Below are 16,470 nucleotides of genomic sequence, written 5' to 3' on the forward strand. Positions count from 1 at the left end.
ATAAAGGTATCAGATACAGATCTATTATATACAATTACCTAATACTGCAAACACTTCTTTCATAGTATTTTAGAACACATAACAGACAGAATAGCATATTATAATATACATGTTTAACCTTATTTATCACCGAGAAACAGTGTAAACACATTCACCAAATCATACATATACGTAATAACAAACATTTTTTGCATAATAGAGATATAGTGATGTATTAATACCTCAACAGATAATTAAAGGTAATCTGCTAATAAGCAAAGATCACAAGAAAGGAAATAAATTTGTGCCCTTTCCATGAATTTATCATTACTGTTGTTGCTAAAATGGTTAAAATTTGATTCTGTACATTGTAAGAGGCCGATCTCTAGGTAAATGGAAACAATAGTGAAATAAAAAGCAATAGAATTTTAGAATTCACAAGAATGTATGTGGACAACCTTTATTTTTTACCTGATCACATTATATCAAGTCATGTTTACACATCAACCATTTCCTGTATCAGTTTGGTATATCTCAATGTTTAACTTTTAAAGATTAATGCATTGTGATCACAGAAACAAGTCAGGCATTTAAATACATATTAAGGAGTACATATAATTTCTATTTAGTATACAAAGTATTTCATATATATGAATTTTGTTTTCTATTTAAAAAAATACTTTATACCCCGCTTACATAGCAAGCATATCAAGAAAATCAATGCAACCCATTTGATTGCAAATAACCATATTTTATCTTTTTATATATAAGCTTAACTCAATTCACATTTTGCAGAAGAAAATATCTTGTTAAATAAATGTGATATATATTCAATTTTTAAGGTGTAGACAGGTACGGTTCAAGTGACTGAATTTACTTTCATAGAATTGTAATCAATGGTTTATGCACTTGCACATTTTAACATTTTTTCCTTGTTATCTTGTTTAAGGTTATCAGAAATGTTACTGTTAAAGAAACTGGTGTTCCTTTGCATGCTTTTGACTTGTCTGAAATTATATATTTTTTAAACAGTGTTTAGACTTTAGACAATAACTCAAACATTTTCACCAGCTTTATCCATTTGTAAGTAGACATAAGTGGAGATACCTTCACTGGTAACAGTTTTTGTCGCAATAACGAATCACAGGGAGACAGACGTTTTGCATTTGGGTAGAAAATATACAGTAGATGCCTCTCTGGTTGAGGTTAATTATGTTTGTCATAATAACAAAGTATCCCTTTGGCAATAGTGTCTGGTGCAATCCGAGAGTTCCAGAAAGAAGATGTTCTGAAAAATGAGAACTTACAAAGGAATTTCTTCAACATATGCAACCATAAGCAACTGGACACTCTAGATATCACCTGCATCTATGCCTATATAGATAATATTTGGAAGTTTAAAGTCTACAAAGGCACTTTTCATCATGTAATTATTGTCTCTAGTACAGTTTACTTTGCATGACCTACATTTTGCTCAGTGCTGTTTGTTCTTCAAGGACTTGTAAGTAATCAGGCGTGCCTTGAAGTTTGGCTTTGAGTTCAAAGTATTCACTCTTTCTCTGCTCTACTACAATCTTACTGTGATTCCCACCTATTAGAGATTTCTTGCATTTTTTATCTTGTAGCTTTTCTGGATAGTGTATCTCAAAGCCACTCACTCCTATGCTATTATATTCTTTTTTACTTTCTAAAAAATTCTGGATAAATAAATTTGAGTCTCTTCCCGGGAAAAATTCATCCAGCTCATCAATTGTGCTAAGTCTTTTTCTAGAATCCCCATGCAATAGATCTTTATCCTTGTCAGTCATGTTCCTGAGGACCATCTTTTGCCCTTGGTGATCAGCAAATGAAAAGCCCAACTCAGAGTCCTTAAGACCACATGTGTGACTCATCTGTTCAATGGTTTGTGGAAAAAAGGTCTCTGCAGATATTCCATCCATCTTAAGGGCTTTCTGGTCATGCTTCCGTAGCTGGAGCTGCATAGAACTGCACTCTTGACTCCCAATACCTTCATGCTTTACTGCAGGTTTTTTATTACGTCTCAAGACAAAAACAAGAAGGCAAAATGCCACAAAAACTGTTAATATGAGCACTACTAAAATACTAAGTATTAAAATAGACAAAGGTACAGGTCCACCAGGTGGGCTTTTTATAGGGCCCAAAGGAGTTGTTAAAGTGATTGCAGGAATGGGACTTGTGTACAGTGTGGTTAGCTTGTTTATTAGCTTGGGGCACAGAATTTCATTTTTCAGTGATCTCAGCTCAATGTTTGCAAACTGTACAGGTGTCTCACATTTGACCTCTTTAATGACAATACCTTCGCTCAGTTTCTCAAGCCAGAGCTTCAGAGCAACTAAATCACAAGTGCAGTCCCACGGGTTTCCTTGCAGATCAATCTGCGTTAGAGATCTAAGCTGGTCAAGGACGCCACTTACAGGCAAATACATGAAATGGTTATTCCTTATATTAAGCCTGGCCAGGGGCACACCAGAAAAAATGTAAGCTGGCAGGCTTCTCAAGAGGTTGTTATTTAAATACAGCAGTTGAAGGTTTGGCATGGATTCAAAGGTCCCTCCCAAAATTTCCCTTATTACATTGTATTCCAGATAAAGGTACTGCAGGTTGTGCAAACCAGTAAACATCTCAGGACTCAGACGCTCAATTTGGTTCCCATTGAGATAAAGCCTCCTTAAATTTGTAAGATTGCAGAACACATTTCCTTGAATTGAGGTTAATTGATTGCTCCCTAAATGAAGCAGATCCAGACCTTCAAACTCAGCAAAGTCTGCCTGATCCACCTGTTTGATATAATTCCCATTGACATGCAGTTTTTTTGCATTTAAAGGTTTAGGTACCAGCTCAGCCAATGACTCTAAAGTCCTTTCTTGACAATTAACACTCAATCCCAAATCAGAAGGATGGGTTTTACATACACAGGGTGATGGACAAGGAAAAAAAGGTGGTACTCTGGTTTGAAATGATACTATCTGGCTTAGGCTTTGGTTAGACACAGATTTGCCAGACACTATTCCAGAGTTTTTAGATGGATTGGTGGTTTTAGGTGGCTTAGTTGCCAGCCGATTTAGTGATGTTTGAGCAGTATGACTCCCAGGTGTGGTAAATGTTGTCTCCATGGATGGAGGCAATATCCGTACATCAAAATCACTACCAGTCCCCATAGAGCATAATTCTTGTTTATTAGTTTCTTTTAATAACCTTCCATACAGATCGCTCGGTGTTTCACAAATAGCCTCTCCAATGTAGATATTATATGGCATGTTCTCCAGCCAAGCTTTTAGAGGCAACAAATCACATGTACAATTCCAAGGATTATCTTCCAGCTGCAGCTCCACCACCCGCCCAATATGCTCCAGAACACCTATGTATGGCATCTTCTGGATTCTATTTCCTCTAATGTCCAAATGAGTCAAGGAGGCAAATCTAAATATGTTATCAGGGAGAGAAGAAACCAAATTGTCATTTAGAATGAGAACTTTCAGCTTGTGTAGTTTATTGAAGGCTCCCCGCTCAATATACTTGATTAAATTGTAGTCAGCCTGGAGATATTCCAAGTTCTCTATGCCCAGGAAAGTGTCAGCCCTTAGGCTCTTCAATTCATTGTTGTTCAAGTGCAACTGTTTTAAAGCACTAAGCCCCTGGAAAGCTCCTCCCTCTATACTCTGCAGTTTGTTATTGCCCAACTGCAGGGACATGGCATGTGTGAAATTAAGGAAAGTGTTTGGGTACAGAATGATCAAAAGATTGTTTTGAAAGTTCAAGTGATAGAAATTAGACTGGGGGGGTCTCAGCTGGTTTGGTCTGTACACTGTCACCTTTTCACAGTTGACATATAGCACATTTTCTACTGACAGACAAGAGCAGACGTTGCAGATCTCCAGGGTCAGTTCTGAGTCCGGGTTGGTGGAGGAGATTGGGGTGGAGAGGAAGAGGAAAAGCCACACAAACATCTTCAGGCAGTGATAAAAAGATCTCAGGCTGCTGGAGCAATTCATCTAAGCAAATAGAAAGACACTGTCTTAATATCAGTGATTTATTATATAAGTATGTTTTAAGGCATATATAGAATGTACATATTATAGTGAGTAAGTGTGTGCACATACATAGATATTAGCAAACTGCATTCATGCCATTTTTGTATGCACACTATAAAATCTGAGACGTGATTTATGCCATATAACATATTTTAGTCTCGTGTCTCTGCAGAATAAATTAGCTATCAATGATTCTCTAAGCACTCTCTTATATTCCATCTAGATCCATAACTCATATTAGAACCTAATAAATGTGAGTACATTATTTATAGAAATTCTTTACAGAAGTACGTATGACAGAACAATCATACCTGTATGCAGATTTACAGTGTATTATGATCCCATGTATTACTTCATTTGTATAGCAACAGTAGTCTGTTCTGCAGACCAACACACACGCACATTTATATATATATATATATATATATATATATATACATATATATAATGCAATCATTGTAATAAAACATCTAACACATCTTATGAAAACTAAAATACATGACATCTGACATCCATACATGCAATAGAAAGGTTGTAAGCAGGATTTTTTTTTTTTTTTTTAAAGTCCACTTGTGTATCTCATGTATTATATGTTCCTTGGGTACCAGCTAACTAAACTTCCAAGTGCAATGCACAATATTCTACGTATATACATCCCAGCTATCTCTCCATTTACATCACAGCAACCTGCTAAATGTTATCTCTCTCCACACAAAACCAATCCTCTATCACACAGCCTCACAGATAGCACATGCTGTCTCCACATTATTTAAGATGAGAAAGTAGGTAAGAGAGATTGCAGGGAGAGACAGAAGAAAAAGAAAGAGAGCACATACACCAGGCTAGGTCCAGCAGTACCTATGATATCAGTGGCAAATGCCTGAGGTTTGCGATAGTACTGATTAGTACCGCAATGCTTTGCCGCAGCATGGTCCCTGCTCCTGCTGGGTGCTCTTGTGCTCAATCAGATATCTCCTCCAGAAGATGAGCCAGGGCAGTTGGAGAGAGGGATACCCAGACACGGATCATCCAGGCTAAAGTGTAGAAGTCCCTTTCTGCCAACGCGATGGGAAACAATACTGAGAAATCTATCCTCATCCAGCAGCTGCAGATCCCTAATTAGGAACAGGTAGCATTGAATACATTAAGTGTTACCCATGGAGGGAGATGAGGCTGGATGAAGAAGGGGTCTGGTGAAGGTCCAACTTGCGGTGTCTCTCGTGTCTGAGCTGCAAAGGGGAGTCCACTGTGTGATGGGAGTGCAGGGGGATTACGGGAGGGGGTCTCAGGAGCTGCATCAAAGGGGCTCACAGCGTAAATAAAGCTCTTGCCTCCGAGTCAGCTGTGTTTCCATGGGATAATGCTTGCTGGTGGCGAGTGTCAGGCTCAGGGAGAGAGAGGGTCTCTCCAGTCAGATAGCTGCTGGATGTGTCTGGTGGTTACGGGAGGGAGGAGGGAGGGGAAGATCATTTGCTGCCGATGGAGGACAGATCCCTTTTCCACCGATCAGTCACAAAGAGAATCCACCAAGTAACCCTTCAGCTTCTAAACACAGACAAGAAATGCCATTTTGAAGCCTTGGACTCAGAAATATAGCAGTCACACACAGCTGAGCACAGGAAAGCACAACACAACTATTTTGGGGGATTTTCCTAAAATGCATGCTGTTAGCTGTACAGAGATCACCAGAGGATCTATTCTAGAAACTCCTTTTAATGCCATCAGATTTTCCAAATGCGATTTTATTTTTTTCTTTGCAATACATGACCATTATATTAATCTGCATCGATCCATTAGAAGAAGAGAATGCATGCATTAATTAGCACAAATAAATGAATACAATAAACACAAAAAAGCCACTTGATGGAAATGCAAGATTTTGTCTGGCTAAGAAATACGACTTGGAAAGAAGGATATCACCTTGCATAATGATGGTAGGGTATAAGTGTAACCGATCAACATTTTTTCCTCCCCCTCTGCTAAATGATGCTAGGGAACAAAACAAGATTCACATTCCCTTTTTCAGGTCTGTTTGCCTACCTTTAAAATCCGGATCCATGTAAGGAAATGGAAATGTTCAGCATTTTCTGATTGTCTCCAAGAGATCTGGACTTCTCTCTGCTCCTCACGCTCTCTCTGCCTTCCTATCACCCCCCCCCTCCTTTCCTCTTCTCCCTCTCTCCCCCTCTCCTCTCCCTCTCTGTCACACACACACACAGTATACATTCACACACAGCACACAATCTCAACACATATCAATCGATCTCTTTCAATAAATAAATACACACAGGCACACATGCAGCAACTACAGGTAATTTGGAAAGCCTTTAAGAGGCATGCCCTCCAGAGCAGAATACATAATGCAAAAAAAATATACAGTATATTGCTGCTATTCCTGGATAAAGACACCTCCACAGACCCACTAGATCAATAAAGAGTGTTTAGATCAATCTTTATTGATGTCATGATGCCGTTGAGTTTATTGGGATCAAGGAGCCAGAACTGGCCTGGAACTCCCCCTACTGTGCTTGGCCAGGCAGGTGTATAGGGACCACATCCTTTCCAGTAAAGCAATGTGCAGGACTGTGGTGGGTAAAGGTATTTTGGGTATTTTTTTTAGCATAGTGTGGGTGCCTGTCTCTTACACCAAATGTTCTTAGTGATCTATGACGTGTGTCTAGCACAAGCTTCTTGTTATAATATGTAATGAGATCCTGTAAAAGCGAATGTAGCCAAAACATGGCACCTTAGCTCTCTTATAGTCCTGGCATTGCCATTAAAGCAAAGGAATTGATGCAATATTTAAAACGTTGAGCCTGACAGATCTGCAACAAGCTCTTATTCCATCTGAATAATAAGAACATAGTACCACTGCTGTGTGAAGAAGGCAATAACAGAAAGGTGCACATGTCTTTTGATATTTTTTACAGATAAAATACATTCATGTTGCAATCATTCCTTTTATTGTAAAAACGTTAGCACAATTTTTATTTTAAAATAAATAAATTATATATGCAAGTCCACTAAATATAGTATAACACAATAAACTACCTATTTTGCTCCTGAAGATGCTTTTCGTATCCAATATGACTGTTGTATATTTCTACACTATGATTTAAAATATTCCTAAAAACCACAATATGATTACAGATATTTTAAACTATCGGAAACCAATGAACATACAGTAATTGCTATTTTTTGCATAGTGTAAAACAGTATTTGCAGCTTTATTTGAATACTAGGTGTTTTCTATCCTTATGGTAAAATGCCAGATGATTTCATGTTTTTAAATCGATTGGTAAACATTATTTAAGATCTGGCCACTTTAGTTCACTGCCTATACTGATATGTAAAGGGTAAAAAAAAACAATATAATTCAAACATCCACAGTGCTATTATAAAATCCCATTTTGCTGCCTAGTGGGAATGAATATGTTTACTCTCCACTAAAGACAAGCAAAGTGACCAAGCATGTAGAAGGACTGGGAGAACAGAAGTGATTAAAGCCAGTTGGAAGGAAACGGTAAGGACAGAAAGTGCAGGGGGTTTGTATTAGCACAGGTAAATTCTAAAACAGAGAATTAAGTGATTTGCATGGCAGATTATGAGACAAGAAGCAAATATATTTGTTCCAAGGAGAAGATAGTGGGGATAGGAAGGGAATAGGTCAAATTTAAAAAGGTTATGGGAGAGAAGGGTTAAACCTGTGGCAGTGATGCACTTAATTTAAAAGTCATTTTTAAAAGTGATGGTTTAAGTGGCACATGAGGTAAAGGGGTTAAGGCAGTTGTGAAAGTAAATTAGGTAAGTGAAGACTGTGAAAGTAATGTGGTTTAACAGGAGAAAATCAGTTTTTTTCCCTCTCCTGCCTGTCAAACATTTCTGTGGAGCAGAGAGCAGGGCACGTTCTATTAACTGTGGGGGGAAGGGTTAACTTGAATGGATTTTACTGCAGTTGTTGTTTTGTGAGCCTGTCTGTCTGTGTAAGTAAAATCCTGACCACATTCATCAGTTCCTCTGCACACCTCATAGATGCCTTTATAAGACATACTCTATATAAAGAAGTCTGTAACATGTAAAGCCCCGGGGAACAGCATACTGCAGCCACTCACACCTAGAACAGTATTTTATACATATGAGAAATTTTAGTTTAAAGAAATGTATTTGCTCTCATATCTTTTCTTCATATCTGATAAAGTGTATTTTGCACTGACCCCCTCTGCAGCCTGTAATGTTGTAATGCCTGTTAGATTGTTAGCTTGTGAGCAGTGCCCTCTGACCTATTTGTCTGCCTATCCCGGCTTATTTTATTCCTGTTTTGTTCCCAAACACAATGTGTCACAGAATATGCTGGCGATATATACAGTAAGTGTTAATACTAATGTACTTTTTTATTATGATGATCCAATGGCCCCCCTTGGGAGAAGGGCCTGAACACTAGCATTTATAAAGATATGTCAAAGGAGAGAAAAGAATTATAGATTGTAAGTTTGCGAGCAGGGCCTTCCTACTTCTATGTCTGTCTGTTATTACCCAGTTTTGTTCTATTAATGTTTCCAATTGTGAAGCGCAATGGAATATGTTGCGCTATACAATAAAAGTAATAAATAAATAATTATTTGCTACAGTATTTCCTAACAATCTGCCACTTGTACCTAGCGCTCACCTAGTGTCAGGTCTTCCAAGCAGTTATGCTCAGAGTCATGCTGGATAGATAGTATTTACGCCTTGCCCCTCCTAAGCATGTCTCATTGGCAGCCTTTACAAGCATAGAATACAAAGTAACTCTTTGCAGCCCTGAACGTGTGGGATTGCAGTCAAGAGAGAATGAATAGCAGGCATTTTCCCTGCTTGATCTGCATCAGTATAAACATTGTGCACTTATTTTTTTGTTCTAAATGCCTACAATAGGTTTACTGTACATTTTAACCAAGATAGTCAACATTATTTATAGCAAAATAGACAACACGCCTGTATTGATTCTATCAATCACATTCACTTGTTACTAATTTAATGAGCAACATATACTGTGTGCTGTCAGGAAAATCTTGGTTTGCACACAGGTATCGGTACAGAGATTTTAACTGTGAATAATTACGAGTAATATCCAATTTGGTGCTAAATATTTTACATCAGTCACTCTCCATTAGCTGCAGAGTAGGGATATGATCAAGGCTAGTCTGCAGATAGATTCTGCAGCAAGCAAATACCCGTATTGCTAGAGATATTTACAAAAATCAGGCATGTTTTAATAGTGTTTTAAACATAACATTTCAAAATGTTTACATCTGGTAATATCTTTTTTTTGCAAAAAATAATACATTTGTGCATTTATTCTAGTACTCATGTTTCCCAGTTTTACTATAACATATTATTTTTTTTTCCACTGGAATTTATTTAATAATAAAATTGTATTTTCCCCAAAACACAGACTCCTAGATAGAGTACAGGAATAGCGAGTGAGAGATCATCCACTATTTACACTAGCATTGGAATTAAAAAAAAAAAACATACAATGGCAAAGCTAGACATAGAAAACTTTAGGGTATGGGTCAGGAGGTACAGAAAAATTTTGAAGCACCAAATAAAAAAAAACACAGAAAGCATTTTTTATAGCCGTTACTGCATTTACAACATTTTCTACAGATGATTCAAATAATATTAGGGGCCCATTTATCATTCAATAGTTATGATGTATGCCCCGAAAATTAGCAAGCATATACCACTGTAGCTTAAGGGCTATACATTGCAATACCAGCTGGGAAGAGCTAGACTGTGCATGCACTATACCATGGATTCCTCCCCCATCAATGGCCGCCACACATGTGTGGTCTGTAGACAATGCATGCACAGGAGTCCTGGCACAGGAGTGAAGAGACCGCTAATGCGGTCACTTCACTCCCGGCACATCACTGGGAAGGGATACTTACAGAGCCCCTGTCCCTGTGTGTGCTCTTTAGAACATCCCAGTGGCAAACGCAGGATTTCTTGAGGGGAGTTTCCAAATGCTTGATTTTTGAGTGTGTGGCCAGTCCATGAAGAGAGCAGCATTGGTACTTAACCAGCTTTAATATGTGTCATACAATGTGTATTGTGTGTCATAATTCCAGCATATACAGGATCACAGTAAGTCATTAGATGTGTCAGTAAGGCCATCCTGCCTGAGCTGAATGTATTTATTTTAGATGTGTGCACCATTCCAGAGCATTGGAGCAAGTCCGGGAGCCTGGAGGAGCAACAGAAGAACCTAGCACTGCCCTGGACATATATGTACATATTGGGCTATATAGCAGTGCATCTCTAACAGTGCATGTTTTCCAGATCTCCTAGTTGGTGCACAGGTTATTTATTACTGGCTAATACATGTGAAAAGATCCACATGTGGTGCTAATTATTTCATTTGTGATACTGAGAAGAACATGTAGCACTAGTAAAATTCTATTATATTACTATTTCTACTATGGTCATGGTATGTGCTGGGGAGGGGGATTTCCAGGCAGATGGAAACCTCCCCTGCGTTTGCCTATGTATCCGGGTGCTGTAATCTCATTTTACAATGCAATCATGGGTGCTAATATCATGCCCAGATCACATTGCAAATGCAATTTTTAATAAATGGGCCCCTCTGCTAACAAGTTTCTTCTTTTTAAGCTTCAAACTCCATTTTTATGGTAGTGTTGACATTTATAGCATAGGGTAGAGGGCACAACATGCAAATTGAAGGCTACTCCATCTGTAATCTGGCTGTGAGCAATAAAAATATACAGTACTGTGCAGCAGAAAAATATTATATGGTCCGACAAGTGTTTTATCTTTTCATGTTTTAACTTTATTTGAAAGGGGCATATTTGACAAAAAGTAGCCTATTACCCAAATTGACTTCAATGCCAATTTTGAATCTACTGTATTATAATTGACACATATTGCTCCCCCCGATACCCTTTTCCCAGCCATATACTGTACATAAAACCACACTTTAATGCTATGGACCAAATCTTGGGTGCAATGGGCCTGATTCTGAGATAGACATAAAGTGTCTGTACTGGCATTATGCTGTGGAAGCTAGATTTACTAGCTTATACTAATGCGAATATCTGTAGGGCTGCTGTGAGGATCTGTATGGCCTACAGCAGCTAGCCATGCTGCCCACTGTTTTTCCATCCATAAGAGCAACCGGCATCAATAGTATTGTCTGAAAATATGCAAATTTTGTGGCCAGGATTTGTATTGAGACGCCACTTTCACAAATCCGCCACTTGAATACAAGGTGGCAACCATCGGATGATCATTGGTCGATTATTAGACTTCTGAGTAACCCTATGGTCATGCAGAATGGCAACAGAACTAGGTATGGTCATGCAGAATGGCCAACAGAAGTAAGATGCCGGAGCCTTAATAACTGCATATGGGATCAAAGATACAGGCTGTGACATGCCCCCAAAACAATCATGACATGCCAGAGTTTGATTCACCAACCTCTTTACCACGTACAAATGATCCATGACTGTCAATCTCTTTGCAAATAAATCCTGTCTGCAACCGTAGTTGCAAGTTCATCACGGCACATGCGCAGTAGAAACAAAAGGCATTTGCGAAAGCATCAGCATTGCAACCATCTCTGATTCAGGCCAGCAGTCTAGAAAATGATAGATGTTGATTGGTTGCTATGGGCAACTTGTCCAATTCATCTCTCTCTAAGGTTTAACACATCCCACCCCATGTTACATGCTCATGGGCATATCTATAATGGGTGTATGGTGTGTGGTGCACAAGGGGGGGTCACACTGCACACCCTGCACCATTATATTATACTTCTCCTGCGTTGCAGAAATTACTGGGAAAATGAATTGACCCTCATGTTCCCAAAGATCTGCACATGTGCAATAAAGAAATGACCAGTAACATGGCTCAAGCACCATGTTTCTTGAGACCTACACATGCACAGTAGACTCTTGCACTGTACCAGAGTCTACTTGGCAACTGCATCAGCCAGAGAGGCAGCCGACTGCCCCTGCATATGCTGCCTTACATTTAGAGAAGAATGGAAGATAGTAGAGTGGTATGTAAGCATAGCATTGAAACACTCTACTCCTCTGCTAAACTTTTTCTTTACTTGTCCAGTAATGTTCAAATTCCTTTTACTTCAATTCCTTAAAGCATATACAATTTCTGCTATGATGGTAGGTACAGCCTTGATACCCTTTGAAAGTAATTCATGCATGCCTACTATAAACCTCTCCCTTCTGGGAAATCCAGGAGGAATTTATAAGTAGGTGGCGTGGTCTGGAAATCATGTTATCACAACCCCACTTTGCTGTGGCATACCAGTCATGGCCCCATGATGCTGCAAATTACTTAATCAAGCTCCTGGACAGCCCACTTCACTGGAGAAGTGGTTGGGATCCAGGAAGTTGGTCTTAACTGCTAGGAGAATAGTTAAGTATGAAGTCATTAGAATAACTAGACAAAGGTAGTGAGTAGACAAAGGTGCAATATTGCAGCTATCCTGCAGTCTCCATGGATCTGCCTAACCTTCATATACTGCCATTCTTCCAATATAAATATTGTTCTGGACACAGCAGTTCTCAATTTGACACACTAGTCCATGTGTGCCCAAAGCTGGGTTAAATATGGGTGAATGTTATCACAAAACAGGAAGAAATGGTTTTGCACTCTGATCATTGGGACACAATGTATCTAATTGTATATTTAATTAATGTTTAAGCATTTGACTGGCACATGCTTCTGGTATACTCTTTTATATTTTCTTCCCTGTGTAACTCTGGATGTCTGGAAAAAATACTTATACAGTATATAGCCAACAGATATAATACTTATATATAGCCATTTGGCCAAATTTTCCATGCCATGGACTCTACGGTTTAGCCATGTCTTGTGATTTTTCTTAAAACTTACTACTTTAATCTGTTACTTTATAAAAATTATTTTGCAGCAAAAAAAAATTGGGAACTTATCCAATCGCTACTCATGGTTGATTGACTTAGCCGTGTTAAGCATCTCGTGCCAAATGAAGCAAAAAAGGAAAGGTGTAAAAGGACACATCTATAGGGTGGGAAGTATCATGCAACGCACATTGCATGCGATAAATACCACCACTTATCACATACATAGCTGTTTATTAATGCTGTATGCATAGATAATTGAGATTAAAAATGCAGAGGATAGCTCTGACGATTAATGCCATCCCTTGTGTCGTGAGGACTTCAAGGTTTATGACCTGGGATATCTACTGAATATGTGCAACCGTCAGCCTGCACATGTCCAAGTCGGGGGTTCAGAGGGAAATTCGTGTAAATAATCCCATTGGCTTCTATAGTTGCCTATCGGGCACAAGTTCTGGAAAGTTTAGTTTTCCGGAGCATGGGGAATACTGGCACATCACAGCCCATAGACTTCTATGAGCACTGCAGTGCCTGCAGGCTGGTGCAGCTATTACCAATATCCACTGCAAACCACTTTAATGCATATGGGGATTGCTGCAAACTACCGAAAACTGCAGTTTTTAGAGGTTTGACCTCAATTTTGCGGTTAATACATCACAATGAGATAAGACAAATCCTAAACGACCAAAACCCTAATATTTCAGCCTGCCACAATACATGCTTGTCAATCAGGAATCCATGCATAATTTAAGATTATCCAAATGTTGACAAAATGATAATCGTTCCTGAATGCCTGTATTAAACAGCCACAAACTGAATGCACAATATTGAGATATCTTTGAAAATATCTCTCAATATGTCTATTTTTTTTACCTTAAAACAGGTTATATCAATAACAACCGATATAAAAAAGTGTGTATTTCTCTTAACTAACACAAAGTGACTAATATTCTTTTGATGCATATATAGAGAACATTGAATCAGTACTTTATGTCTCACGTTAATAATGCATTAACTGTAACTTCAAAGATTTTTATAGCTACTCACTAAAGAACAGTATTAAAATCTGAGCAATACACAGTGCTAGGCAGCAAATCATTGTGAACCGAGGAAGCAATATGCTAGTCAAAGCTTTGTTGTGATCTATGTCTACTTCACTTGATACACACACTTTATCCCCTATCCCACTAAGTTTCATAACTAGCCTTACATAATCTTGATCGCAGTGTTGTGATATTACACTTGCTTTTTATAGCTGCAATTGTGACTGTCTAACAAAAGCCCTATGCCTTAGTCCAGATCTCTGTAAGAGTTGCAATTATCACGGTTAGGCATTACAGATTAGTAGGTTACAAAATCAAAAAGTGTATTGTATATAATGTGTTTTTATTTCTGTGCTTTATATGTGTTCAGGCTTCAATGTGCTACAATAATGATTCATTTCACCAGTATAACCCCTACGCCATATAGCAAAGAACCTTATAAAGTCAAAAGCAAGGATATGGAAATTATTAAAACAACAACAAAACAAAAACAATTCTATTTACTATAAAAGCTGTGCACAGGGATATATTACACTTATTTAATGTACAGGAAATGATGCATTACTGATATTTGATGGATAAGTGCAGTGCTTTAGAATGTTTATATATACTGCTTAAAACCCACTTAGTATAAATAAAGGTGCATGATTTTGCAGATGACACTAAACTTCTTAAAGAGTTGTAGAAAGTGGGCATTGGGCATGAAATCAGCAGATGAGGTTCAATGAAAATGAAGGCAAGATAATGCTCTAAGCCTTAGCAATAATCGATCTGCTTGTACTGTCCATTAATCTAAAGAAAATGAAGATCAATATGGGGGCGGCTGAGGTAATCAGTGATGGAAAATAGTTTTTAAATGCTATTAAATAAAGTATCCACCAACAGTGACCAGTACCAGGGGTGAAACTAGGCTTTCTGTCACCCAGGGCAAAAACATGGCTCATCCCTCCCTTCCATGTAGACAGTAACCACCAATGGTTTGCTTCAATACCCTGGTTAAGGGTTATTAACCATCTAGTATTAATATATATATATATATATATTTTTTTTTTTTTATATATATATAGGTGTGTTTAGGTGTGATATCACACCTTGATAAAAAGGCCGTTGGGGCCTTGAAATGTCGGTTTATGTCTGATACAACTATTTACTGGGACTTAATAAGCCCGGACGAGTGCCGCCTGCTTCTTGCTCATGGGAGACTTGGACATGTTATATATATACATATATATATATATATATAATTTTTATATATATATATATATATATATATATATGAGACAAAATATATAAAGTGTAAATGTGATATGTGATACATATTCTGAGGTAAAATATTAACAAATTAATGCTATATATATATATATATATATATATATATATATACTGTATAAATACAGTACAGGGTCAAATGCTTGGACACACCTTCTCATTCAATGGTTTTTGTCTATTTTAATTATTTTCAACATAGTAGATTAATACTGCAGACATCAAAATTAAGAAAGAACACATATGGAATATGTAAAAGTGTTAAACAAATCAAAATATGTTTTATATTTAAGATTCCTCAAAGTAGCTCCCTTTTGCTTGCATGACAGCTTTGCACACTCTTGCATTCTCTCAATCAGCTTCATGAGGTAGTCTCCTGGAATGGTTTTCCAACAGTCTTGAAGGAGTTAACAGAGGTGCTGAGCACTTGTTGGCTGCTTTTCCTTCACTCTGCGGTCCAACTCATCCCAAACCAGCTCAATTGGGTTTAGGTCAGGTGATTGTGGGGGCCAGGTCATCTGACACAGCACTCCATCACTTTCATTCTTGGTCAAGTAGCCCTTACATAGCCTAGAGGTGTGTTTGGGGTCATTGTCTTGCTGAAAAACAAATGATGGTCCCAGTAAGCGCAAACCACATGGGATAGCATGGTGCTGCAGAATGTTGTGGTAGCCATGCTGGTTAAGTGTGCCTTGAATTTTGAATAAATCACCAACAGTGTCACCAGCAAAGCACCCCCACACCATCACACCTCCTCCTCCATGCTTCACAGTTGGAACCACACATGCAGAAACCATCTGCTCACCTTCTCTGCATCTCACGAAGACATTGGGGTTGGAAACAAAAATGTAAAATTTGGAGTCATCAGTCCAAAGTACAGATTTCCACTGGTCTAATGTCCATTCCTTGTGTTTTTTGGCCCAAACAATTATCTTCTTCTAGTTGTTTATCCTCAGTAGTGGCTTCTTCACATCAATATGACCATGAAGGCCTGATTCACGCAGTCTCCTCTGAACAGTTGATGTTGATATTTGCCTGCTACTTGAACTCTGTGAAGACTTTATGTGGTCTACAATCTGAGGTGCTGTTAAGTAGCGGTTTCTGAAGCTGGTAAATCTAATGAACTCTGCAGCAGAGGTAACTCTTGGTCTTCATTTGCTGGGGCGGTCCTCATGAGAGCCAGTTTCATCATAGCGTTTGATGGTTTTTGCAACTGCACTTAAGGCT

General features: G+C 38.2%; 1 protein-coding gene across 3 annotated transcripts; it reads right to left on the reverse strand.

The window, feature by feature from the left end:
* Window positions 1-250: 250 nt before the first annotated feature.
* On the reverse strand, window positions 251-6,140 carry SLITRK4 (SLIT and NTRK like family member 4). 3 transcript variants are annotated; one of them, XM_088465859.1, is made up of 3 exons: window positions 6,072-6,133; window positions 4,890-5,576; window positions 251-3,992 (listed from the first exon to the last, which is right to left on the reverse strand). In XM_088465859.1, the coding sequence occupies exon 3, from the start codon at window positions 3,990-3,992 to the stop codon at window positions 1,443-1,445; it is 2,550 nt and encodes an 849-aa protein (XP_088321985.1). In that variant the 5' UTR covers window positions 4,890-5,576; window positions 6,072-6,133; the 3' UTR covers window positions 251-1,442. The 3 variants fall into 3 exon arrangements, with proteins under 3 accessions (XP_088321985.1, XP_088321986.1, XP_088321984.1); XM_088465860.1 differs by having other exon boundaries at window positions 4,868-5,576; XM_088465858.1 differs by lacking the exon at window positions 4,890-5,576 and having other exon boundaries at window positions 6,072-6,140.
* Window positions 6,141-16,470: the final 10,330 nt, after the last annotated feature.

The sequence above is a fragment of the Taudactylus pleione genome, unplaced genomic scaffold (assembly GCF_031769625.1).
Source record: "Taudactylus pleione unplaced genomic scaffold, aTauple2 ptg000064l, whole genome shotgun sequence".
NCBI lineage: Eukaryota > Metazoa > Chordata > Amphibia > Anura > Myobatrachidae > Taudactylus > Taudactylus pleione.